Source organism: Antechinus flavipes, chromosome 2, assembly GCF_016432865.1.
Source record: "Antechinus flavipes isolate AdamAnt ecotype Samford, QLD, Australia chromosome 2, AdamAnt_v2, whole genome shotgun sequence".
Classification (NCBI taxonomy): domain Eukaryota; kingdom Metazoa; phylum Chordata; class Mammalia; order Dasyuromorphia; family Dasyuridae; genus Antechinus; species Antechinus flavipes.
Window position 1 is genome coordinate 48,440,816 of NC_067399.1, and position 26,341 is coordinate 48,467,156.

Here is a 26,341-nt window from a genome sequence, read left to right on the forward strand (position 1 = left end):
GCCTCTATGGACTTTCCTAGCCCATGACATGACTGCAGGGCTTCGGAAGCAAACTTGGAAAGAGGAAGAGGAGGGAAGTGGAGAAAAGAAAGAAGGGAGGGAAAATAGGGGCGGGGGAGGCCTGACTGAGAGGCCTGAGTGACAGGAGGTATATGCACATATACCTACACATACATAGCTACGCATGTGGCACATAAAGGTCTTTCTTATTCATCGCTCCATCTCTCTAACTCTGCATTTATCTATGCTTCTGTATGTCTGTGAATCTGTCTATACAGCCATCCCTCATGGATCTAATCCATCAATCCTTCCATAAGCCATCTATTTATTTTTCTATCCATCTATCCTTCTCTTTTCTGTCCCCTCTATCTATCTATTCGTCTGTCTGTCCTTCCATCCATCCATCCATCCACCTTATCTATCTGTATATCTCCTCCTTAATATGGTTCACCAGGTAAGGTTAAGCAAGGAGTGAAAAAGTGGGCAGAAATGAGGGCAGGAGTTGGTTTGAAAGGATAACGTGCTGGCCTTGGGAGTCAAGAAGATCTGAGTTCAAATCCTGCCTTAGGCACCCTGTGTGATCCTGGGAATCCTTGTCTTCTTCATTCTAAAAATGTGGATTTTAATAGCACCAACCATGGGGTTATTGTGGGGACGAGAGTACATAAAGCACTCTGCAAACTATATAAATGCTAGCTATTCTCATTAACTGACATAGATTTCAAAATAATACCACAGTTTGGGTTAATTAGCCACAGTGAAGGCGACTGGGCTGGAGAGGGAGACCCGCCCCGATGACACCGGGGATACGTCCCCAGAAAGTGTCCAACACGGTTTTTGATATGCTCACTATCCATTCAGTCCATGAAACGGCATCTTTCTTCTAAGATTTTTATTGATTTTTTATGTCACCTTCATTCTAAACCCACGCCTTCTCCCATCAGAAACGGAAACCCTCCCCTCGCACAAAGGGCGGGGGCTGCCCTCACCCCATTTGCCATCGACAACGCAGTAACCCACCAAATGGGGGAGGAGCGGGCAGAGCTGGGCCTGTTCTGGCCCGGGCAGGGGCGGCCCGGTTCTGGGGCAGCCGGCAGGCCCGGTCCCCCAGTCCCCGTGTGGGGTGCAGCCCTGTTGCTCGGGGTGGCCGGGGGACCAGAGGCCTGGCCGGGCTCTCAGGAGGCACTAACTCACTGCTGACAGTGCGAGGCGTTGGGCTGCACCCGAGGGTCCCCGAGGTCCCTTCTGGCTCCTCCCAGCTGTGCGGTGACCCCGGGGAGGAGGAGCACCCTCAGCATCAATGGGCAAGTGCTCCTCGTGGGATTCGGAGCGATGAGCCTCCCGCGGGGGCAGGATGTCCCGGGAGCCTCTGCAGGCATCCCAAGTCACCCGGGGGGAGCAGGGCGGGAGGGGGAGGGGCGTGGGGGCCACGAGCCCCTCATTGCTGCCCGGGGGAGCCGGGGATGGCTGCCTGCCCCCCCTCGGGAAGGGCCTCCTAGGGGAGCACCACTATCTTCTTCTCCAGCCTCTGGGGCGGGAACAGGAAGCTCCTCATGATGGCGTCCAGTTCTTCCAGGGCGAGCTGGGCGTGCAGCGCGGCCGCCTCGTCGGGCTCCGAACGCGCCACGTGCTTCAGCAGGCGGTACAGGTCCCTCAGGACGTCCCTCAGCACCTGCAGGGAGAAGCGCGCACGTGAGCCCGCGGCGGGAGCCGCTCCCGGCCAGCGACGGGCCCGGGGGCTGCAGCAGCGGCACCGAGTGCTTCTGCCCCACAGAATGGGCGCGGCGGCCCTCGTTCTTAGCGGGAGCCCGGCTCCCCGGGGCAGGAGGCCCCGCCCCAATTCTCTTTCTCCCTCTGGGCCCGGTGTCTCCCAGGAGACTTTCCCCAGGATTCCTCAGGTAGCCCCCATGGGTTCTCCGGGAGCGCCCCAAGGGCGTCCCCTCTTCTCTCCGGCTCCCGTCCTGAGGCCCCGGCCCCCCCTGTCACCGCGGAGCGGGAGAAGCGGCCCCCCTTCCCTTTGTGTGGCCGGGACCCCAGAGGGAGGGGCGCTCCGGAGGAGTCTTCCTAACTCATGGATTAATAACCCTTGGCCCTCAAGGAGCCGCCCCCAGCCCTTTGGCCGCTCCGCTCCTCGCTGCCGCGGCGTCAGTGAGGCAGGAAATCCCAATGATTTACGGTTGGTTTCTCCGACGATATACTTTCTCCCTGGAATTGGTCAGCAACCTGCACAGAGGAGGCCTTTCCCCCATGACTTGTGGCTTTCACAGTTTTTCCGAGGATCCCCATCCGAGTTTGGGTAGCTAGAGAGTAAGAGCCAGGAAAAAAGGTAGGGGTAGAAAAGAAAAAGAAAAGGAAGCGACACAGCAGGAGGGCTCCTGAAATGACCGTGCAGCATAAACTAGAGCAAGCTTTTATTACTATATGTAGTGACTTATGGGGTCAGCCCAGGGGGACGGCGATAATTTGCAGGCAGAAAGCCCCGAGTTCATATCTGCATTTATGTTTTTCTTCCCGGGTTATTTCTACCTTCTGAATCCAATTCTCCCTGTGCAACAAGAAAACTGTTCGGTTCTGCACACATATATTGTATCTAGGATACACTATAACCTATTCAACATGTAAAGGACTGCTTGCCATCTGGGGGAGGGGGTGGAGGGAGGGAGGGGGAAAATCGGAACAGAAGCGAGTGCAAGGGATAATGTTGTAAAAAATTACCCTGCCATTGATTCTGTCAATATAAAGTTATTATTAAATAAAATTTTAAAAAAAAAGGAAATGAAACCTCAGAATTTTTTTCATTTGCATTTATCTTGTTTTTAGTGAATTGAATTTTTTTATGTAGCTATTAATTTTCAATTCTTTTGCTCATACATAGTAGGAATAATTCTTAGTCATATATTTGTGTTAATTTATATTTTGCAAGTTAGAATTTTATAAATGTTTAATTCAATGATTTTTACTATTCTGCATTTCCTCTTACAGTGGCTACATTGATTTTTGTTTGTATGATTTTGAATTTCATATAATTAAATTTGTCCATTTTGATATTTTATTTAAAAAAAAAAAAAAGAAAGCCTCGAGTTCAAATGCAGCCTCACCCACACCCACCCCCACCCCCCTCCCCCCCACACCCAATGATCCTGGGCCAGTCACTTACTCATTACTCATTGCTTTGGTTTCCTCATCTGTAAAAGGAAGAGGAGCCCTCACCTTCTGGAAGACCAGATGAGATAATATATGTAAAGTGACTGGCACACGGTAGGTGCCATATAAATGTCAGCCATTATTAGCTATTCTCTTTGTCTCTTTCCCTCCATATCTACCCATCCACCCACCCACCCCTGCCTACCGATCCAGGTCTATCTCCCTATCGATTTCCCTACCGATCCATGTCTATCTAATCTCCAAGTCAAGCAAATCACCAGAGGATTCCGTCTGCCTCAGAAACAGTCCCACACAGGCACAAGAAACATTTTTACAGGCATTTTCCATTCAGTACAAGAACAGACGGCTCTTCTTTGGAGACTTTTTCCTTCTTCCTGATCAGAAGGTAGGGGCTCTGTGGGGGGAGGGCAGGCACACACCTTCCCCCGCTTTCCCTCTCCCTCTTCCCTCCCTGTCAGAGGTAAACACATGAGAGGAATCCTGAAAGAGCAAGCTTCCCTAAGCAGCAGGGCTGCCCTCGTTCTCATGGATTCTGTGCTCTGTCTGTGGCAAGGTCACTTTGTCCCAGCCTGAGAGCACCAGTGGCTGTGCTGGGCTCCTCAAATGCACCTGATGTGTGGGGGAAGGGGGAGTTTAGGAAAGAACCGGGAAGCCCCTCATTTCCCTCCAGAGAGAAGGCTGATGATTCTACATTGCCCTCACCATACAGCCTGCTCTCCCTGTAGGATAAAAATAATGATAACTTGCAACAATGCTTTATCCTTGAATATGAATTACCTGTAAAAGTGCAAAGGTCACTCACGCCAGCTGCAGGATCTCTCCTTTAGGCACCAAGTGTCAAGCGCAGCTCCTTTTTAATTAAAAACTTAATCCCAATAACTCACTGGTGCTCTTCCTCCCCGAATCCCTGTAACTCTGGGAATCCCACACATCACAGCACTTCCTCTGGACTCCCCATGGATCAAAGCACCACGTCAGGGAGGGATTGTCATCAAATCCCTCAGATCATAGGCTGAGCATGAAGAGAGTTCAAAGGTAAAGTTACACACAGGAGTCTCTGTGGTGGGCAGGATACAGGCAATCCCACCTAGGAAACCTCTCATTAACAGTTCAGCACACCTGCTGCTCACCCCCTCGCTCCGAGGGTGGGGGCAAATTCAAATAGCTTGGTTCACAACAGTGGGTGGTGAGAAATGAACCGCTTTGCTGTCTGAGAGGCAGTGGGGTTGGGGAGATCCTTAGGAAGCAGTCAGACTCTTTGAGGAATGTCAAGGAGGGATGGCAAGGGCATTTTGCCAAAAAAAAAAAAATGGATATTTTTTTCCTTTTCCCGCACAGACTTCTTGTAGCATGTACCATGGATGCTGCAGGGATGGGGACGGTCAAGTGGGATGGACTTGGCCTAGAAAGATCATGGATGGCCTGCATACATTTAAAAGGGAAGGGGAGAGCTCCATGGGGTTGAAGGACCCAGGTTCACTCACAACAGGAAGGACAGAGATGAGCATTTTTGCCTCCTCAAAGAGCCATTGGAATATCCTGATGCTGGATAGGACAGAGAAAACCAAAAGAAAAAAGGTGGTAAAAATTAAAAGTGATTTTGTGAAGGAAAATTAGATGAATGTCTCCCATTCTTCTGTTATTATCCCAGGATCAGGTTATCATAAATAATTACAAATGAGCACAATCCCTAAGGGGCAGGTGAAATGAGATCTCTCTCTCTCTCTTCTCCCTTCCTTCCTCTTTATCTCACCCCTCCTCCCCTCTCTTTTGTCTCTCTCCCTGTCTTCCCTTCTTTCTCTTTTTCTCCCCTACCCAATAAATTTTAAGTGGTAAAGAGTGTGAATAAAATATTTAAGAAATCGTACTAACATATGAGATAAAAAATCTTAAGATGCAGCTTCCGATGGCTAAGTACTATAATTAATGAATTCCTAGTTCATCTGTCTTATTACTCATTATTTCTTTCCAGACCCCTACCCTGGATCCCTTCTACCATCTCTCTGCACCATTCTGTGTTGCTGAGCAAAGGCAGAAGGAGTCACATTACAAATTAACTGGATCCATTACAGATCAATGTTATCCAATCTTATCTGGGCCTTCAATGTTACTGTCAATCCTTTTACTTTTCCCTGATTGATTTTTTTTTTAAAGCAATTCTATGTAGTATTTTATTTTTCCCCAGTTACATGTAAAAACAATTTTTTTTAAACATTCATGTTAAAACTCTGAGTTCCAAATTCTCTCCCTTTTTCCTTCTCTACTCCCCTCACTGAGAAGGCAAGCAATTTGATATAGGTTATATATGTGTAGTCAAGCAAAACCTTTCCATACTGTGAAAGAAAACATAGACCAAAAATCCCACAAAATCTGACAAATAAAGTTAAAAAAAAAAAGCATGCTTCAATCTGCATTCAGCCACTATTAGTTCTTTCTCTGGGGATATATTTTTCATCATAAGTCCTTCAGAGTTGTCTTGGATCATTGTTTTGTGAAAATAGCTAAGTGGTTCAGAATAACAATATTGCTGTTACTTTATATACAGTATATTTCACTCTGTATCAGCTCATCTAAATATTTTTAATGAAAACTTTTTATTTTCAAAATATATACATGGATAATTTTTGACATTCACCCCTACAAAATCCTGTGTTCTAATTTTTCTCTCCTTACCCTCACTCTTCCCCCAGTTGACAAGTGATCCAACATATGTTAAACACGTGCAATTTCTCTATACAAATTTCCGCAAATATCATGCTGCACAAGAAAAGTCAGATCAAAAAGAAAAAAATGAGAAAGCAAAACGCAAGCAAATAACAACAAAAAGAGTGAAAATACTATGTTGTGATCCATATTCAGTTCCCACTGTCCTCTTTGTGGGTGTAGAAGGTTATCTAAATCTTGACCAAGTTTTCCTGAGAGGATCCTGCCTGCCATTTGTTAAGGACCATGCCTAACTGAAGGGGCAGGTCAATTCTTCAAGAGCCTCCAGAGCTGTGACACTTGAAGGAGTTGCAAAGCAGTTTTTAGATGCAGATGTTCTTTGTGGATTGGGAATAAAATAAATTGGAGGCAAAGGGAAGAGGAGAGAGGTCAGAGAACAGCAACTGCCTCTCAGTCTCCTTGTAGCATTATCATCCTCTGACATGAAGATATCCATTCTACAGGTCTGAGTTAGCCTCCAGCAGCCACTGGTGGGTGGCTCCCGTATCACAACAGCCATTTCTTATAGCACAAAAGTTATTCCATCATAATACACCACAATTTGTTCAGCTATTCCCCAATTGATGAGCATCCCCTCAATTTCCAATTCTTTGCCTCCAGAAAAGAGTTACTATAAATATTTTTAATTTGCATTTCCCTGATTTGGCTTTCTATCCTATCCCTATAGCAGCTTTTCAAAACCTCTCTTCTAAAGGCACCTAACATTATCACCCTCTCCATTTCCTTTCTGCTAGCAGAAGATCCTGTTTCATCTTTCACCAAACAAAATTGAGACACTTATCCCAAATTCCTTCTTGTCCACCTTCATATACTCTCCTTCTTTGGTCTAGTTTTGAAGAAGAAAATGGTCAGCTCCTTCAATCATTTCTCCTTTCTCCATAATTATATAAACTACTTATCCATTGAGTCTTTCCCTGCTCTTTACAAATATGCCCAGAATTTCCCCATTATTAAAAAAAAAAAACTTCACTTGATGCTTCTCTCATCTTCTTGAGCTATTCTTCTAAAGCTTCCCTCCCACTCACTTCTCAGCCTTTTACAAACTGGCTCCATTCTCTCTATTTGATGGAAACCACTCTCTTTAAGATCCACATTAAGTCCAAAGACCTTTGTTCTACAGCATGTGACTGAGCCAATTACTCCTTTCTGGAGAGCCTTTCCTTCCTGGGTTTTCATGGCACTGTTCCTTTTTGCTCTCCTCCATCCTGAACTGATTATCTTTCATATCCTGGTCCTTATCTACTTATCTACTTAGTTTCCATGGATCCAACAATTATCTCTCTGCCATGTCTATATAGCCATCTCTCACCTCCCCAGAGTAAGTTCTCATACCTCTACCCTGACTGGGTATCATCTAGGAGTCCCACAGACATCTCAAATTCAAGATATCTCAAATACAACCATATGTCTTTCCTATAAAACATACTCCTTCTGGATATCTCAAATACAACCAATTATTTTTTCCCACAAAACACACTCCTTTCTGGATATCTCCAATACAACTGTCTTTCCCATTCCCATAAAACACACTCCTTCTGGATATCTCAAATACAAGTGTCTTTCCCATTCCCATAAAACACACTCCTTCTGGATATCTCAAATACAACTATCTTTCCCATAAAACACACCTCAGATATAAGAAACTCTCTTTCCCATAAAACACACTCCTATTTCTGGTGAGGACATCACTACTCTTCTTGACTTAAGATTCATAATCTAGGCAATATTTATCATTCTTATTCTACACTAGACTCCAATCCCAATCCAAATGGTTGCCAAGTCTGGTTGCTGAAACTATCTCAATACCTCCCTTTTTTCTCTGCATCATCACTGCCCTGGTTCCTCCCAATTGGACTATTACATCAGTCTCCAAAATAGTCCTCTTGCAGTCCAGTCTCTTCCCTTTCCAATCCTTCTTCCACAGACATGCCAAATGTATATTCCCCCCCCCATTTAATAGCATTTTATTTTTTCCAGTTACATGTAAAGATAGTTTTCAAACTTCACTTTAATAAGATTTTGAGTTCCAAATTTTTCTCCTTTCTTCCCTTCCCCCCCGCCTAAAACAGTAAACTATCTGATATAGGTTATACATGTACAATCATGTTAAATATATTTCCACATTAGTCATGCTGTAAAAGGAGAATCAGAACAAAAGGGAAAAGCCACAAGAAGGAAAACAAAACAAAACAAGAAAAAGTGAAAATAACATGCTTCAATCTATATTCAGACCCCATAGTTCTTTCTCTGGATGTGATAGCATTCTACTTCAAAAGTATTTTGGAAATATCTTGGATCATTGTACTGCTGAGAACAAAGTCTGTCAAAGCTGATCACAAATTTATATTTCTAAAGTGTAATTCTGACCACGATTAGAAATGAGTCTTTTGTATAACATACATACATACATCTCTATTTGGCATTTAAAGTCCTTCACAATCTGGGTCCAGTCTGTTCGTCCTAGACTGATTATACATTAACCCCCCTCAGATATTCCATATGTCCTCTCCAGGCTGCATTCTGGAATTCCTCTGCCATGCCTCTGAATGCTCTTCATCCTGGAAGCTCAATGTTCAGGTATTGTTCTGACTAAGCGTCCATGACCCCATTTGGGGTTTTCTTGGCAAAGATACTGAAGAGATTGGACGTTTCCTTCTCCAGCTCTTTTGACAGAGAGAAAACTGAGGCAATCAGGGTGAAAAGACTAGGGCTCTGTCTTCTTCACTACTTTGCTTCAGCCCTTGCGGCCTCTCCAACTGGCCCCCATTTAAAGAGAGTGCCCAGGGCACTGAGGTCTCACAGTTCTCCAGACTTCCTCTAACATTTCCTCTCTCCAGGGCACCTCTCCTTCCCCTTTCCTTCCCTCTTCTGCTCTTCAGCTTCCTTCTATGAACTGTGTTCTCCCATTAGGGTGAGAGCTCCTTGAGGTCAGGGACTATCTTGGGTACCTGGAGCCCAGCAAAGAACCTGGCACAGAGCAAAGGCTGAATAAGTGCTTGGTGACTGGCTGACCATGCTCCAACCAGTCGGTGTGCTCGTGGTTCTCTGTACGTGACATCCCATCTCTTGTCACCGTACCTTTGTGCATATTGTCCCCCACACTTAGTGGGGAAGGGCCGAACAAATTCTGATGCACAAATGACAGGAGATATTATTTTGCCAAGAGAAACCTGGGAAGACTCACGTGAACTAATGCAGAATGAAGTGAGCAGAGCTGGGAGAATGATTTAGTCCACAGCACTGTTAAGGAAAACAACTTTGGAAGACTTACTTATAATTGACTCAATGGCCAAACACTACTCTAGAATTTTGATGATGAAGTATTTTTCCCCACCTCCTGGCAGAAAAGTAGATAGTGCAGAATAAATAAACTAAAAAGCATCTGTTAAGTGCTTCCTACGTGCCAAACACTGTGCTAACTGGGGATACAAATATAAAAGTAAAGGCAGTGCCTTTACACTTACAGTCTTACAGTCTAGTAGTGGGAGATGACAAATAGCGAAGTGATGGCAAAAGAGGGATATAGTGGTTTGAAAAGTTACAAAGATGGTGGATGGGATCATAGTGGAATAAGCTGACATACTCTTTGCAGAAGCAATCACAAAATTAATTTGATTATGCTTCTGGAACTAGTAGGAGAGAAGGAAAACAGAGAGTGAGGCAATGGCTGGAAAAGACACAAAGCATGGCTACAGCCAGGCCAAGAAGTAGGGGAAGACTGAGGACTTTCATGCTCCAGGGTGAGACACATATTTTCAGAGAAGATCAATGTATGTTTGTTTTATTTCAATAAACTTTTTGTTTCAAGATAGATATGCAAATGCAGGCAGGCAGAAATAGTAAATGTATTTTTTCCAGATCATGATGCAATAAAAATCACATGTGATAAAAAACCAGGAGAAAATAGATCAAAAATGAATCGGAAATTACATAATCTAATCCTAAAGAATGAATGGGTGAAACAACAAATCATAGCCACCATCTAATTTCATCCAAGAGAATGACAATGAGATGACAAACCAAAATTTGTGCGGTTATTAGGAGAAATTTTATCTCTAGATGCTTACTTGCTTTAAAATAGAGAAAGAGAAGATCAATGAAATGGGCTTACAACTAAAAAAGCTAGAAAAAGAAATAAAAAAATCAAGATAGATATAGCTTTCAAAAATTTTTTTTATTTCACAGTGTGGGGGGAGAATAGAAATATAAAGGTCTAGTGATAGAAATAGATAAAAAAGAAAATAGTATTAATTAAACATTTAAAAACACATAAAAGGGTATAGAAAGAAGTTCAAAAGGCATCCCATATAAGCAGAACAGTACTGTTATTACCATATTAAATTTAAAATCATCTGGAGGAAAAAAAAAAACAAATGTGCATAATAGAGACTCCTAGTTTCACACACAAAACCTCTTTTCCTGTTCTTTGCATATGGAAATGTTCGTGCTTATGTTTGTTAAGTTCATGATTAAAAAAAGGAAGCTGAAAAAAAAAGAGCAGCAAATATGTTGTGAGATAATTTGGGTTCTCAGAAATCCTGGTAATCAGTAATTCAGATTTCAGGGTAGACAGTAACTGTTTATTAAGTCAAACATCCGATCAATTCAAACACCTGGACCAAGCTGACTGCCATACAGCTAGCGAGAGGAATTCCTCCTGCACAAACTGGAAAGCAGCAAACCACAACTAGGACTAAGTGTTTTTGTCCGAGAGGTGAATAAACTAGGATCGTGGGGAAATGAAAGGCAAAGGAGAATAAGAGGCAGGTGTTTCTGACCTGTGGGGGAAGCTTCTGGCTTGGAAAAGAATCAATTCTTTATCAATAAAGCCCACACCTCTGCTTTGATGGGCGCAGGGCAAGAAATTGCACCAATTTGAAACAAAAAGACCAGGCTTTTGAGACATTTCATCGAAAGCTCTGGGAGGGTCAGAAAAGAAAGACGGGATTACTAATGGAGTCTGGGGAATTTTTACCCTTGCTTGACAGATACAGACTATTGAGTGTGCTCTAAGTTCTATGCATTGTTATAAATCGAAGGTTGCTGAGCTTTAAAAAAAAAATCATTTATTTTTCAAAGCATTTCTCTCTGTTAGCCCCAGAGATAAATGCAGTTTTTACCCTTTCTGGATTGTGTCTGACTGTTACAAATGGGCAGAGGGCCTCAAGCGCTGATTGGAGGCTCTAGCAGGGAGGGTATTACTAACCCCGCTCATTGAAGAATAAAGAGAGGGGGATTAACTGCTGAAGCACCAAAAAGGCTACTGGGAGGCAGATCCACTGGGCAGCCAAGGAGACAGAGACCAAGATGGCAGCTAGCGATTAGCTGCTCTGAAAGGGGGCGAGGGGAGGGAAGCCGGGTGATACTTGTGGGAGATGCTGCCGGCCGGGCTGCTCCTCGCTGTCAAGGGCTTCCCAAGGTCACGCATCCCTCCCGAGAGGAGCCAACACCAAGCACTGCAGCAGCAGCCCAGCAGCAGCAGGCTCAATGTCTTTAAATAGCACCGCGGGCCGCAGCAGCTTCCCCACACCCCCACAGCACAGAAATAGAACAAAGGAGGCTCAGAAAGGGCTGGTGCGCACAGGCAGAGGCTGCCGCTTTCTGGGCCCCGGCCCATTGTCCTAGGAAGGTGATTAAAATCTTGGCATTAAAACAGCTCAATTACGGTGCCCGACACAGGAAGAGCTTCGTTTCTCTCTGCCCTGGGTAACCACAATGCAGGTAATCTTCGGGGAAGGGCCAAGTCCTCGTGCCCGGCTCGCAGCCCGCAGAGCGCAGGAAGGACGGGGCCTGCGGGAGGCTGGGCCCGAGAAGGCCCGTCTCCTCAGCCCCGACCCTGCTGGGCTATCCCGGGCCGGGGGGACCAGGGCGGGAGGCGGCGGGGGAGAGTCCGGCACGGTTCTCAGGTCTGGGGACCAAGAAGCCTAAGCCACCCTCCCCGGCCCAGTCTCCATCCCAAAGACTTCTGGTTGGACACTAGGGACGGAGACGCCGTTCCCCAGGGAACTTCCCCGACAGGATTCAGCCCCGCACAGGGCCGGGTGTTTCACAGGATCTAGAGCCTTTGTGGAGGGAATCGGGCTGTCTAACTGAACTGACTTCAGGAGGCAAGGACAGAGCCCTGGACCAGAGGCCGAGGGAAAAGCAAAATGCACAGAACACGTGGGAAAATCACGAGAGACCAGAGAAAGCCCAAGGCCGGACCGTGGCCACCACCTCCCTCAACACTGACTCACGGCGGCCGGTTTGGGCTTTGGAGGTCGGACCGAACGTGGGATGCACAGGCCCAGAGGGCCGAGGAGCCGGAGCCCCGGGCTCACAGGCCTTCAGAACTGGACGGGTCACTGGGCAGCCAGAACCGGAGGCAGAGCCTCCTCTGGCACTGACCAGCGGCCTGCGCGGAAGGCCTCCCGGGAGGGGACCCGACATCCTCACCCAGCCCTTGCCACTCTGGGATGCCTCACATCGGTGCAGGGAACAAGGGGAGTGCTGGAGCCCGTGTGCCCCGACTAACAGACAGAATTTACCTTTGTGCAGCTCCTGCCCTCTGGGGACCAAGAGAATAAGGCTCCAAGCTCTTGAAGACTGCTCTGGGCTGTGTCGTTCCTCCCCAGGCTCAACACCCTCAGTTCTTTTAATTGATCCTCATAGATTATGGACTTGAGGTCTTTGGACAAAAATCAATGTGATCTAAAACTCAATTGGTTGAACAAAACAGAAGGCAGAGGGACTCTCACTTCTCTCCCTTTCATTTTTTTTTAGCTTTTTCTTTTTTTTTCCCTACTCTTTTTTATTATAGTTTTTATTTTCAAAACATATGCATGGATAACTTTTCAACATTGACCCTTGTAAAACCTTGTGTTCCAATTTTCCCCTCCTTTCTCCCCTCTCTCCTAGATGTCAAGTAATCTATGTTCAACATATTAAAATATATGTTAAATCTAATATATACATACATATTTATGCAATTATCTTGCTGCACAAGAAAAATTAGATTAAAAAGTATGAAAATGAGTAAGAAAACAAAATGCAAGCAAATAACAAAAAGAATGAGAATGTTATGTTGTGATCCACACTCAGTTCCCACTGTTCTCTCTCTGGGTGTAGATGGCTCTCTTCATCACAAGATCACTGGAACTTAGCTTTTTATTTTCAAAATCTATGCAAAGATAGTCTTCAGCATTAACCCTTGCAAAACCATATGTTCCAAATCTTTTTCTCTCCCTTCCCCCATCCCCTCCCCTATATGGCAAGTAATCCAATATATGTTAAATGTTCAATTCTTCTATACATATTTCCACAATTATCATGATGCACAGGAAAAATCAGATGAAAAAGAAAAAAAAATGAGAAAGAAAACAAAAAAGCAAAAGAAGAGCAAAAAAAAGTCTTATTTCTCTTACTGCAGCCCAAGATTGTTATCAGCTTTTCCGGCTGCCATATCACACTGTTGACTCACACTGACCCATTCATCAGGCCACTAAGATCCCAAGATCTTTTTTCCAGATAAATTGCCCAACTGTGCTTCTCTCCTCTTGTTCCTCTGCAGCTGATATTCTCTACCCACATCTAAACTCCTGCTTGATTTCTTCTCAGATCCAGCCCAATGTTCTCACCTGTCATTATTGTTTTGGATTCTAACTCTGGGACTCAGTGGGTCAGTGATCCCTTCTAGCTTAGTGTGACTGGCCAATCTGACAAGGATGCCATCTACATCCTTATCCAAGTCACTGATAAAAATGTGAAACAGCCCAGAGCAAGCACAGATCTCTGGGGCACTCCACTAGAGACCCCCTGCCAACGACCCTGGGCCATTAAGGCCCACTCTTTGAGGCTAGCCATTCAACCAATTCCAAGTTCATCTACTAATTGAACTGGCATCCAGTCCACATATCTCCGACTTTTCAACCATAATTACTCAAAATATTTTATCAAATGCTTTGCTAAAATCTAGAGATAATATATCTATGGCATTTCTTTGATCTACCAATTTAATAAGTTTATTTTAAAAATGAAGGAAAACTGGTCGGACATGATCAGACTTCTTGATGAAGTCATCCTGATTCCTTGTAATCATACTACTTTTTCTAAAACAATCAATCTGTGATCATTAAGTGTCAGGCTCTACACTAGGTCCTTAAATAGTTTGGTCCTCCGAAACTTAAATTTTATTGGGGAGAATAACTTATTTACAAGTAAGTGCACACAAAATATATGCAAAGCAAAGATAAGGTCTCTTGGGGTTGGAGTGGGAGGAAACCATGAAAGATTCATTTAGGGGTGGTGGGATCTGGCCTGACCTTTAAAGGAAGCTAGAAATTCTGAGAGGATGAGGAGAGGAAGGGAGTAATTTCAAAGCAGAAGACGACTTGGGAAGAAAAGATGGGATGTCATAAGGGAGGAATAAAAAGGCAAATTTCGTTAAATAGTAAAGTGTGTGAAGGATACTAATGTGTGATGAACTTGGGAAAGTAGGCTTAAGCCGGCTTGAAAAAGACTTTAAGTGAAAAAGTCACAGAATATCCAGAGGGAAGACAGAGACAAAACCAAACTCAACAGTCTAGGACTTCTGAGAGGTTACGTTCTAGGTCAGATGACAGATGAGGGAAGAACGCGCCTGTACACAGATAAGCAGTGGCAATGGGGAGACACAGAACATTCTTGAGCAAAGGAGTAACGTGGTCAGAGCTTTAGGAATAGCCCACTGGCACTGGAGGATGGACAGGAAAAAGCAGAGACCAGAGGCAGGGAGACGATTAGGGACTGTAACAAGCAGTCCAAGTGAGAGGTGAGTCTGTAGCCATGGACTGGCGAACCTGGCTTCCACCAGTTCATGAGTCTGTGGCTGCATTTGCCATTTGCTCTTTTCTTTTTGATGAAGCGGGGGCACTAGCCCTTCTCTGGGCTGAACTCCCCTTTTCTGCATTTTTTTTGGAGGGAATTGGAATTAAGTGACTTGCCTAGGGTCACACAGCCAGGAAGTGTTAAGTGTCTGAGGCCGGATTTGAACTCAAGTCCTCCTGGCTCTATCCACTGCGCCACCTAGCTGCCCCCTTTTCTGCATTTTTCAAGTACCACTGACAGTGTTCGGCAACTGCATCTGCCAGTCTAAAGGTAATTTATCTTGCAGATAAAACAGAGGCAGGATAAAAATCAGCCCGTTCCACCAGTTACCAAGTGTTCCGTCCCCCCACCCCGGAGGGGGACCCTCGGCCGTTAATCCTGCTGCTCCCCACCATCCTTCCCCTTTTGTGTCTCCGGCTTCCGCCATTCTGAGCTTCAGCATCCCAGACTCCGTCCTTACGAGACACTTCTGCACCTTCGTTACCTTTCCCTGCCTCCAGTTTCTGGAGGTGATTGTAAAAACCTGTTTGCAGGGCGTTCCCTGCACGTCTGCCTTGCTTTTTTGGGATAATTCTCAGTCTTCCTCCTCAGCAGAGCCGCTTCCCATCCCAACTGCATCCTTGAGAGTTTCTTAAGCCTCCTCGGCTATTTTCTCTGTGGCGTTCTGAGCCGTGGCCTACCTTTCCCTCTGTGGCTTCGGAAGCCTGCCCCCCGAAACCTCTCCAGCTCCTTTATGTCCGTCACAAGCGCTGGGGTCACCCGGCCCCGAGATTCCCAGAGCTGCTCTCTGCTGGGGAGAACCACATCTCTGATAGAACCCCCACTTTCTTCGACTTCCGGAGAAGGAAAGGCAGGCAGGCGGGGAAGCTGGTGAGCGTGGTTCTCTGAGCAGGCAGCGAGCTCCAGGTGAACCCGGACAACCCTTCACCCATCCCCACGACAGCCTCTGAGCTGCTCTGTCTCTTCAACCCTTTTCTCTTTCTGCCAGATGGCTTCTACTATCTTCCAATTAATGAGGGAAAAAGCACCTGTGAGGAGCGGGTCAGAGGAAGAACAGAACTGAATTCTGTTCTGGAAAGAACTCAATCCAAGAAAAGTCCATTCTTACTTATCACTTCTAGATACAGGGCCACCGAACAGTCCAAAACAGTTCCTGCCCCCAAGCTTGTTTTTGAAGGGAATATAGCACACAATTAAGTAGAAAGGGGGGATCAGCAGGGACTTCAGCCGCCCCACACCTCCAGCACCCTGACCCTCCATCATCGGCTCTCTGGGCCCCCGAGGTCTCCCTCCCTGTCTGAGATCTACTTCCCTCTGCCTACCATGCACCTTCCTCCCTTGACCTTCCTGTCCCTGCTCCCCCTTGGTGCATGGCTTGCCTCCCTTTGTGGCTGCCCCCCAAAGCTGCCTCTGCTCCCCATTCTCTCTTCTGAGCCCCCCACTATTGCCTTCCCACCTTATTACCCACCCACAACTCCTCTCTTCAAAGTTATCTCAGCGGCCCAGACCTTTGTGCACTCTCCATTGCCCTCTCCTCTCTGGGTTCTTGGGGTACTGTTCCCACCTGGCTGTTCCTTCTCGGTCTCCTTGGCCAGACCTTCTGGACCGTGCCCCTAGCCATGGAGGCCCCACAGAGGCTCAGTTTTCTTTCCTCTCTTTATCAGCACTGTCACACTCAAACAGAACAGGGGGGCCTAACCCCCCAGTAGAGCTCCCTGAGGGTTGTACGCTGACAGCTTTAAAATACAGCTTCATTGCATGTTCATTCGGTTAAACATTTCCCAATGACGTTTTAATCTGGCTTTGGCCACACTTGGGCCCTGCACGTCTGCTACCTCTCAGTTCCCATGTGATATTATCAGCTCCCAGGTATGCAATTATCATCCCTGTGCCGAGGACTCACAAATTTACTCAGCCATCCTTCTCTCTACTGATCTCCGACTGCCCTTCAGACATTTCCAACTGGACGCAGAGTAGACATCTTAAATTCAGTTAGGTCCAAAAATGAACTTTCTATCTTTTTCCACAAACCCTGCCCGCTCCCTGCCTCCCCACCGTGCCCCAGTCCCCCAGGCTCTCCCCCCACATCCAAGGCCCGTAGACTCCCCTCTGCAACATCTCCCAGACATGTCCTTTCCCCTCTTGGTGCTCTCTAGGCTCACTCCTGGATAATTGTCACAGCTGCTGATGGGTCCATGGCCCAAATCTCTCCTCATTCTAGTGTACCTCGCTCTTGGCTGACAAAGTAACCTTCCTAAAGTGTACCCCCTTCTCCATTTACCTCAGTGATCCCAACTCTGTCTTTATAGTCCTTTACCCCAACCTCTCTTCTTTCCAGTCTTCTTAAATACCCCCCTCCCCCTGCAATATTCTGATCCAACAACAACCTTCCTCCCTGCCTAGGAGCCTCCAATGCCCAACTATTATTCTGGGGCCGGCCGCCATGTCTGGAACCCTCTCCAATCTCATCTCTACCCCTCGGCTCCCCCAAACCTTAGCTTCAATCCCACCTCTTACAGCAATGGTATCCCACACAAGGCGCAGGGCTCCATACAAATGAACAAGATTAAAATATGATTGGGGAATATTTGAAAAATCCATAAAAAGACAACATAGATAATATTACACTTTAAGATTTAGTTCCACATGCCTGGCTGTAGAGATCCTTAGGTAGGAAGTAATGGCTCCATTTCTATGTGAGTTTAATACTGCTGTTTTACAGGAAACTTTTCTTAATCTCTCAATTCTAGGGTCTTCCATATGTGGATGATTTCCATTTATCCTGTTTATGACTTGTTTGTTTGAATATTCTATCCCCCATTAGATTGATTTTTTTCCCCCTCCAATAGTATTTTATTTTTCCAAATTTCTATAAAACTTTGTGTTCCAAATTTTTCTCTTTCCCATCTTTACCTTCCCCCCTACCTACCTCCAGAGACAGCAAGCAATCTGACATAGGTTACATATCTCCCATTAGATTGGGAGTGGGAATCTGTCTTTTTATTACAGTGCCTGGAATACAGTAGGGGCTTAATAAGTGTTTATTGACTATTTATGAAGGTAAGCTTAGCAACTGAATGGATAATAGGAATTATCCTCTAATATCTTTCACTTTATTTTAAAATTTTATTACTGTCCTTTACTTTTACATCATACACATTTCCAAATAAACCTTTTCATATCCAGCAAGATTTCCATTATAACAAAAACTTTTACTTTAGCTTTTAAATAATATTTTACTTTTTCTCAGTTACATTTTTTATAAAGACTTTTTTTTAAGCAATCATTTAAAAAAAGTTTTGAGTTCCAAATTTCCTTCCTTTATCTCCCCCTTCCCTATCCCCAGATGGTACACAGGCTATATATGTGCAATCATGCAAAACATATTTCCATATTAGTCAGTAACAAAGCTATCAGCAAAACCTACCAACACACTGAGAGGATCAGACAACAAATACGACCTTCCACGCCCACAGTCCTTCACTTCTTGGAGGAGAGAAGGAAGGTGCATTTTCTCATTGATCCTAATGCCTTTTCAAAGACACTGCTTTGTTTTGTGATGTGCCCTGAGATCTTTGGGTGCAAATTTCTAAAGAAGGGCAGAGCCATGTATTGAACAGGGGGATGAAAAGCTATACTAACCCAGCTGCATTCATTGCAAGATCGTCTGTAGTACCGCCATCCAGATGGGAGGAATTAAAGGACGTGCGTGTGTTGAGTTTTTGACAGTACAATACAGAAAGTGGGAAGAAGCCAAGTTTGGAACATAGACTATGTTTGCCTTTCAATCATCCTTCATTCTGTCATTCTGCCTAAGGACTTCTTTCACTCTCAGAGAGCTTGCAAACTAACTTTTACAAAAACTTTAGGAGTTTCCAAGGAAGGGTAATTCAATTACCTGTTAAAGGAAACCTGTCCAGACAAATTCTAAGTTCTGTTCTTAGGAAATCTAAAAACTGGGGGAGTTTTAGGTGTCCCAGAATTTCCAGTTTAAAAGTTGAAAGGCTATTACCAAAGGAATTACAGGAAAATTCTACAGGGAATTCCCTTAGCCACTTATTCTTTGTGTTCCTGGTTTCAATTTCTTGTTCCTTCTCTTCTTTCCCAAGTGCCTGGAGCTCTATCAGTCAAATCTGGGTGACAATGAACCGGTTGCAAGCCCAAGTGAGGCTAAGTTTAAGAAATTGTACTTGATAACAATGAGATATCACTTTATATCATGGAAATTGGCAAAAAAAAAAAAGTCAGCATTGTTAGAGAAATAGGTACATTACTGACCTTGCTTTAAATAGATGCAATCTTTTTGAAAATCAACATGGCAATATAGCATCTGAAGCATAAAGATATTCATGTGATTGTACTATAAGGACTATACTGGAAAAATATTACTGATGGAAAAAAGGGACCTATTTTTACAAAATTATTTGTAGCAGAGTGAAGGAAACAGAATGAGAACAATGCATATGTTGAATACAACTGTGTAAAAAGAAACTCAAACGAAAGCAATAACGAAAAAAATCTCGAAAAAATGAAGAAAAAAGTTCAGAAGGAGACAGAGGCAAATGGGACTTTTTGTTTTCATGTCAAATTAAAGATTTTTGCATCAATATTCATTAAAGAAATTGGTCTGAAGTTTTCTTTCTCTGTTGTGACCCTACCTGGTTTGGGTATCAGCACCATATCTATGTCATAAAAGGAATTTTTGTAGGACTCCTTCTTTTCCCATTTTTCCAAATAGTATTGGAATTAATTGTTCCAAATTAAAATTTAAAAACAAATTGTGGTTTGTAAAAATCTTGTGAAGGACAATAGGTAATTCATTTCATAAGCAGTGGAAGTCAGATCCAAAGTCATTTTGCTGTCATCTTAGAGTGAAAATGGAAGGGAAGCAATAAGTAGAAGAAAATGAAAAAATATAGGCAGATTGGTTTTATAGGATGAAGAGTATCACCACACTTGGAACCTAACACGACAATTCTGGGCTGCTTATAGAAAAGTTGGAATCCATGTTTAAAAAGATGGGAAAAACAGCTGGATTAGTCTAAATAGCCACAGAGGAAACACATATTGGAAATGATAAAAGTTGAGGGTCCTGAGGAATTGATTCATAAGGTATTTGAAAGAGAAGATACTAAAATTATGGAAAAAAACTTGAACCTTATTAATACTAAAAAATACTTTAAAAGGGCAAATTTGAGAACACCAGCAACTAATGAAACCCAACCTGCTTTCCCATGCATATAAAATCTATAAGATTCATCTACATATTGAGAGTTTCCCCAAAGAGGGTATTAGTAAGGGAAAGGCAAACTTTTGATCGACCTTGTCTTTATCATCACATAGTTGACTAAAGGATGTAAAGAATACAAGAGACTACTAAGTTTATTGTTTATTATTAATAAAAAAGCATTTGATTCGGTAGAGCAAACACTGTCTTAAAGACATTCTAAATTACAATCTCCCAACCACAGGCCAAAATCATCCAAATTTCTTGAAATACTGAACAACAGAGATAACCTCATTTAATGGCCTTCTGATCATAAACATCACATAAGGCATAAAACAGGGAGGTGCTCACCAGTGTGATGAACTAAGTCCACAGCAAAATACAAAATGAATGGGTGATGATGATAATAATGATAAAGCATTAAGTGCTTACTATGTGCCAGGTATTAAAGATAGAGAAATCCAAGAAAGTACAAGGGTCCCTACTCTCAAGCACTTTAGTTTAATGTGGGAAGATAAACATATAAGAGGGAGCTGGAAAGTGGCAGGAATCCTCATATGACTACATGGTTTGGAGATGTTGGCTGGCAAGTGACTAGGAAGAAGGACTGTCTGTGGATTGTGATGTTCTCTAGGTGTTTCTGTTTGTGGATGATGCCATAAGGCATCAAGCTACAGGACATAGTGCTGTAGCGTCTCTGGAAAGAGATCCATATCACTTAAAAGAATTTGGGCTACTTTTTTGGAGAAAACAGCATATATATGTCTGGGACAGAAAATAAAAATGAATACCAAGTGAGACCCAGAATTAAACAGGAGAAGGGGTATGGGCTGGATAGTTTTTTGGAAACTGAAAAGCTCTTCCAATAACTCTAAGCTTCTCCAAGAAACAAAGATTTATCTTTAAAGATACCAACATCTTAAGTGTTGCTATAATCAAGAGGGATGTGGAATACCCCAGTTTCTAAAGAATTAAAAATGAATTCCATGCAAAGGTAATGGAGAAGCACACATTTAAGTATAGATGGGATGTACAGTATGTAACCAATGAGTAACTTGAAGAACAGGATTAAAAAAAATGTCCCTGGGGAAATGTCTGATTGGAAGAAAGCTTAGGCTGGTTAAGAGAGTGAGAAGTGTGGTCAGTATCTCTTCAATGCTCTGAGAAAGCAAGCAAGGTCTCTGGCAATGTTGGGCACGGGGGACTATAAGAATTTTATTTATACATATACATACATACATACATACATACATATATATACACACACACATACACACATACTCAGACACATATATATATGTAAAAAATGGGAGAAAATGTCTATGAATGGTCACTAGATGGGTAAGCATGTAAAGTATGGGATCTGTACTGCTGAAAGAAAACATTCTAATTAACAAGATCAGAAACCATTTGAACATATAGGTATTTCATAAAGGAGGGGTGTGTGTGTGTGTGTGTGTGTGTGTGTTTGGATGTGCTTGCTTTGACTGATGTTTACCAAATTTAGAATAAATTTCTTAAAATGAAGCTTTAATTGATAACCATATTTGTAGGGCACATATAGTTTTGTAAATGACGGCTCAGATGGGCAAGGTGGTACTGAGGAAAAGCCCATCTTTCCAATATATCTTTAATAGTTTTCCCCTCTAAAAAGAGAGCTGGGAAAACTGTTGAAAGGATAAATCCTTCCAGTGTTAACAAGTTTTCCCAGAACAGCCAGAGTGCTAACCCTCAGAGGAGGAAGAAATACTTTAGTGGAGGCCGAGGATAATTTATCCATGAGTTGGACTAGCAAACAGTACAAAATATTCATCTAGGTTGGCATCTTAAGTCAACACAGTATGTGGAGAAAGGCAAGTTTAGTCATATTTTATTCTCCCCATTAAGAAAGGGGCCGAGATAACTACATTTTGCAATCTGGAGACCCCTTTAAGAATCAGCATTTATGGGAACAGACCGGGAACAAAGCCTGCAGGGAGTGAGGGAAGAGGAAAGTCCCTGAGCTCATCCAGAAGGAAGTCCTAACGAATCTGTGAGCCCTCAAGAGACTTCATCTGCTCTGCTCCTGGCTTCTCCAGAGCACGGTCTTTGTGGGTTCCTCTGTTGCAATGGAGTGGGCAGAGGCCAAATTCAGGCCATGCTTTCCCCAAGACATGCTCAAACTGGAGAAAGAGGAAAGATAATAACCTGAGTTCTCAAAGAAATAATCCCTATGGTTTCTTTTTTGTGTTCTAAGGAAAATGCCAGCTTAGCAGATCCTGGGAAGTACGTGGGCTCCAGGAGAGTCCCAATCATTTTACTAAGGTGCTGTTCTTTCTGTTTCCCCTACAGTTGGAGTAGGGGACCTTTAAGGAGGTGGCTTTTCCCTGCTGGAAGTGAGGCAAACAGATAAGTGACTTGCTAGGGTCATACAACAAGTCAGTATTTGAGGCTGAATTTGAACTCAAGAATTCCTGTCTCCAGGCCCAATGAACTGGGTCAGTGGTTCTCAAACTTTTGTTCCCAGTATGCCTTTATATGATTAAAATTTGTTGAGGATCTGTCCCAAGAGTTTTTGTTTATATGGTTGCATTTGTGGCTATTCATCATGTTAGGAATAACAATTAATTTTGAATTTGTAGACCCTCTAAATGGATTTCAGAGACCCCCAGGATTCTCTACAACGCACTTTGAGAACCACTGGCCTAGGTGATATCAGGCAATCCCTCATATGAACAGAGGATTGTCCCGACACCTTCAGTTTCTTACTTTTCCAAATGCAACATAATAGCTCAGAACTTCCAGAGCCCAAGACTGAGAAGAAGAGGTTCACTGGATTACTTATCTACATAAGTAGTTCTTGGAAGCATATACTTTCTCAAGCCTATGTTTTCTCTGGTGTGTCTAGCTCACATTAAAGTTCCTACAACTAACATCCCCCCCTAGGCAATTGGGGTTAAGTGACTTGCCCAGGGTCACACAGCTAGGACGTGTTAAATGTCTTAGGCCAGATTTGAACTCAGGTCCTCCTGACTTCAGGGCTGGTGTTCTATCCACTGTGCCACCTAGCTGCCCCTACAACTAACTTTTGAAAAGCAAAAAGCACCCCAAAACTCTCCAAAAATAAACTGATCTTTAAAAATTTCTTGTCAGATTTTATCAGATCATCATTTTTATCAGATTTTATCAGATTTATCAGATTGAGAAACTGGAAGCATGCTGAGCATTCACAACCATTTGGCTAATCGTGACAAATGGAAACTAGTGCCAAGTCTATCTGAAGCTAATTTTAAAGAAATCATTGTCATTTGGAGATTTAATCTTCAAAAAAGGTCATGTTCTTGCCTATTTTACGAGACAAAAACAACGAAGGAAGGACAATTCTATAACAAATAAAGAATCGTACATTTGCTAAAGAAGAATACCAACCAAGACCTAAGTTATGCAGATCTATGCAAACAGTTATGCCGGAGCGGCAGGAATGGAGCACTTAGAATGTTCGCGTTCCCAAGCTGTCACTTCTGTCAGCTAGGTGCTTGTCAAGAAAAGGTTGAGCCTTTGTGTCTCGCAGTCAGCGCTGTTCCGAGCATCTGGTTCCGGGCTTGATTTCCCAGATCTGCCACTCACCTAGCTCACTTTGGACAAATCCCACAGATTTTCTCTGCCGGCTTTTTCATCAGCAGAGTGGCGCTGGGAGACGGGAGTGCACGTCCCTGGCCAGTGCCCAGCTCAGAGCTGGGGGCGGGGGTCCGATCTGTTCCCTCACCACTTGCGTATTGACTCGTTACTCTTGCCAAGGCTTAGTTTCCTTGCTCAGCGTTCTTTCCCCTGGATTAAGCCCATCAGCCCCTTTAATGATCCTCGTCTCTTACTCCTTTTGTTTCTGGCCTCAGTCAGACCTCTCACTGGTTCTCCTCTGGTGGATCCAGCTAAATCCCTCCCCTGCTTTCAGAGGTTTAAGCAAGTGCGTCTTATGTGGTGTGGCCCTAATCACCCCAAAATACAGCATGTGACACACAGGGTAGGGAGGCCCGGCAGGGAGGCAGGTGTTCGGTTTTCCCATTTGTAAAGTGGAGCCGGACTTGAAGATCTCGGGATCCCCCTCCACTTCTGAACTTGCCGCTCCTGTGAAATGGTCTCCACGCAATGACAAAACATGAAGATGTTTATGAGCTAATCTTTTATTTTACCATCATCCTCATGTCCCATTTCGTTCCTCCTCCTCCTTCTCCCAAGGCTGGGTCCCCTTTACTTCACTGGTGTCTGGGCATTTCTGACTCTTGGTGACCCCATTTGGGGTTTTCTTGGCAGAGATACTGGAGTGTTTGCCATTTCCTTCTCCGGCTCGTTTTACACGAGTCACAGGGTAAAGTGACTTGTCCAGGAAGCGACTGAGGCTGGACCCGGACTCAGGAAGATGCGTTTTCCTGATGCTGGGCCAAGGCTCTACCCAACGGACCACTAGCTACCCTGGTCCCCTTCGGGAAGGTTCAGTGAACCAACCAAAGCCAGGCCCAAATACGTCTCCATTCCCATCCTCCTCTGCAAAGACTAGTTGGAGGTGCTTTCTCACGGAGCTTCTTTGGGACTAAGCTTGAGCATTATCTGTCACTCCAATTTTGCAGCATTCACTTCGGGTGGTTACTGTAGTTACTGGATAGATTCTTTCCTGACTCTGAGTTCATTTTGCATCAGATCATAAAAGATGGATGAACAATTTAAAAGTACTTAGGCTTCAGTTGGAAGAACAGAGCTTTGTACATAGTGAGTACTTAATAAACGTTTGTTACGTTAATTAGTTAGGAGGTGAGGAGCAAACAATCTGCTAGAGAACTAATTTAACACAACACAGAATAAGACAGGCCTGTAAACACAAACAATATTTTCCTAACTACACAGCACTGCCCCTCAGAATACCTGGTAGCACAACCTACAACCAAAAATGCCAGCAGTCCTATCTGCCTAGCAGGGGTGAACCGTTACTATTCTCACTCATCTCTATTCAGGAGTGCAGTGAGCATCCTATTACTCAAGAGGAAGCAGCAGCCAGACCTTTGCATGAAACCGTTTCTACTGACCTGAAGGTCACATTATGAAGATTCTCAACAAGCTGCAAAAAACTCTACTTTAGAAATTAAAACCCCTACAATAGCTAGAGATTATATCATCTAACCTCCACAAAATACCAGAGTCGAAATTCATCTTCCACTGGATCCGAAAAGTTTTCCTTCTCAATTCTGAGTATAATGAGGCTTTATAATGTTTAGCTTACTTGTAAAAGACAATAAGGAGATAAAACAAATTGTCCGTGGCCTAACTCACCCTCCATCTTTGATTTAGGAGAGACATAGCACCCTTAATTCTGCTCCCCAGTGGTCACTTTCTACTTGGTTAATGTCTGGAACTAGGGCAGGAAATGACATGTGCAGACATGGGAGTTTGATCCCAATAGGCAGGTTCCAGAAATAAGACAAGACCACCCCCCAAAAACCAGGATTCTCCTGAAGGCACTTTGGAATTAAAATGACTCGCCCTTTCATTTTTCCAGATTAGGAAACTATGGCCCATGGAAGGGAGGTGACTTGCCTCATTTCCCCAAGGTAACAAGCCATTGTTGGGTGAGCTGGGCCAGCCCCCCTCTCTACTACACCAGGGTGCTGAGCCCCCTCAAGACGCTGGCACCTTTAAGCTGGGAGAGGAATGGCACGAGATGGGCCTGAAGGCCTGGGCAAGAGGCCGCGCAGGGCGGCCCCCCGGGAGCAGCCCAGCCCCGAGGCAGATGCAGCATCTCCAGGAGGCAGTCAGGGCTCTAACAAGAGGGATTGTTTTCATTCCTGCTAAGGCTCCAGCAGCCTTTTTCCCCAAGTTTGCACTAAATATAACTTGGATCTCAGTTTCCTCTGCATTCGCTCTCCACACAGAACCTTCTGTCTCTTGCAGGGAGTTGTGACTGTAGGAAGGGGCTGGGGAGTCACATAAAAACACCGCCAAGCGACGTCAGGGTGGGACAAACCCGACAAGGCAAGGACCGCCCATTCGGTCTGTCACTGAGCCTCCGACTTCGTGTTGTGGACATCCTCCTGCAGCCTTTGCGAGGCTCGCCCAGAGCTCTAGGACCAGCCTGCCTCGGTCTCTGCAGTGGACGATGGGTCATCTCACTGCACCAAAGCAGCTTTTCGTCTGGGCTCTTTCTCGCAAAGGAGCCTGGGGGGCTCAGTTAATGCCTCCCAATACAAATGCCTGGGAAACCCTCCTCAGAGTGCTCTGGGAAGAAGCTTCTGCCGTCGGTCCCAAGGGAGAGTCAGAAGAATGTGGCTGGTAGGAAGTCCGAGGCTGGCTCAGCACCCTGCTTCTCAATCATTATTAATTAACCATTCTTCCCCGCCACCCCACACTGTTGCT

General features: G+C 44.4%; 1 protein-coding gene across 1 annotated transcript in view; it reads right to left on the reverse strand.

Annotated features, from left to right (window-relative positions):
- Positions 1–877: 877 nt before the first annotated feature.
- The window catches only part of TANGO6 (transport and golgi organization 6 homolog), a 189,721-nt gene continuing 164,257 nt past the window's right edge, over positions 878–26,341 (reverse strand). The window contains exon 18 of the mRNA XM_051974727.1: positions 878–1,672. Within this exon, the coding sequence (XP_051830687.1) occupies positions 1,496–1,672 (177 nt within the window). The 3' untranslated portion in view covers positions 878–1,495. The remainder of the gene's footprint in view (positions 1,673–26,341) is intronic.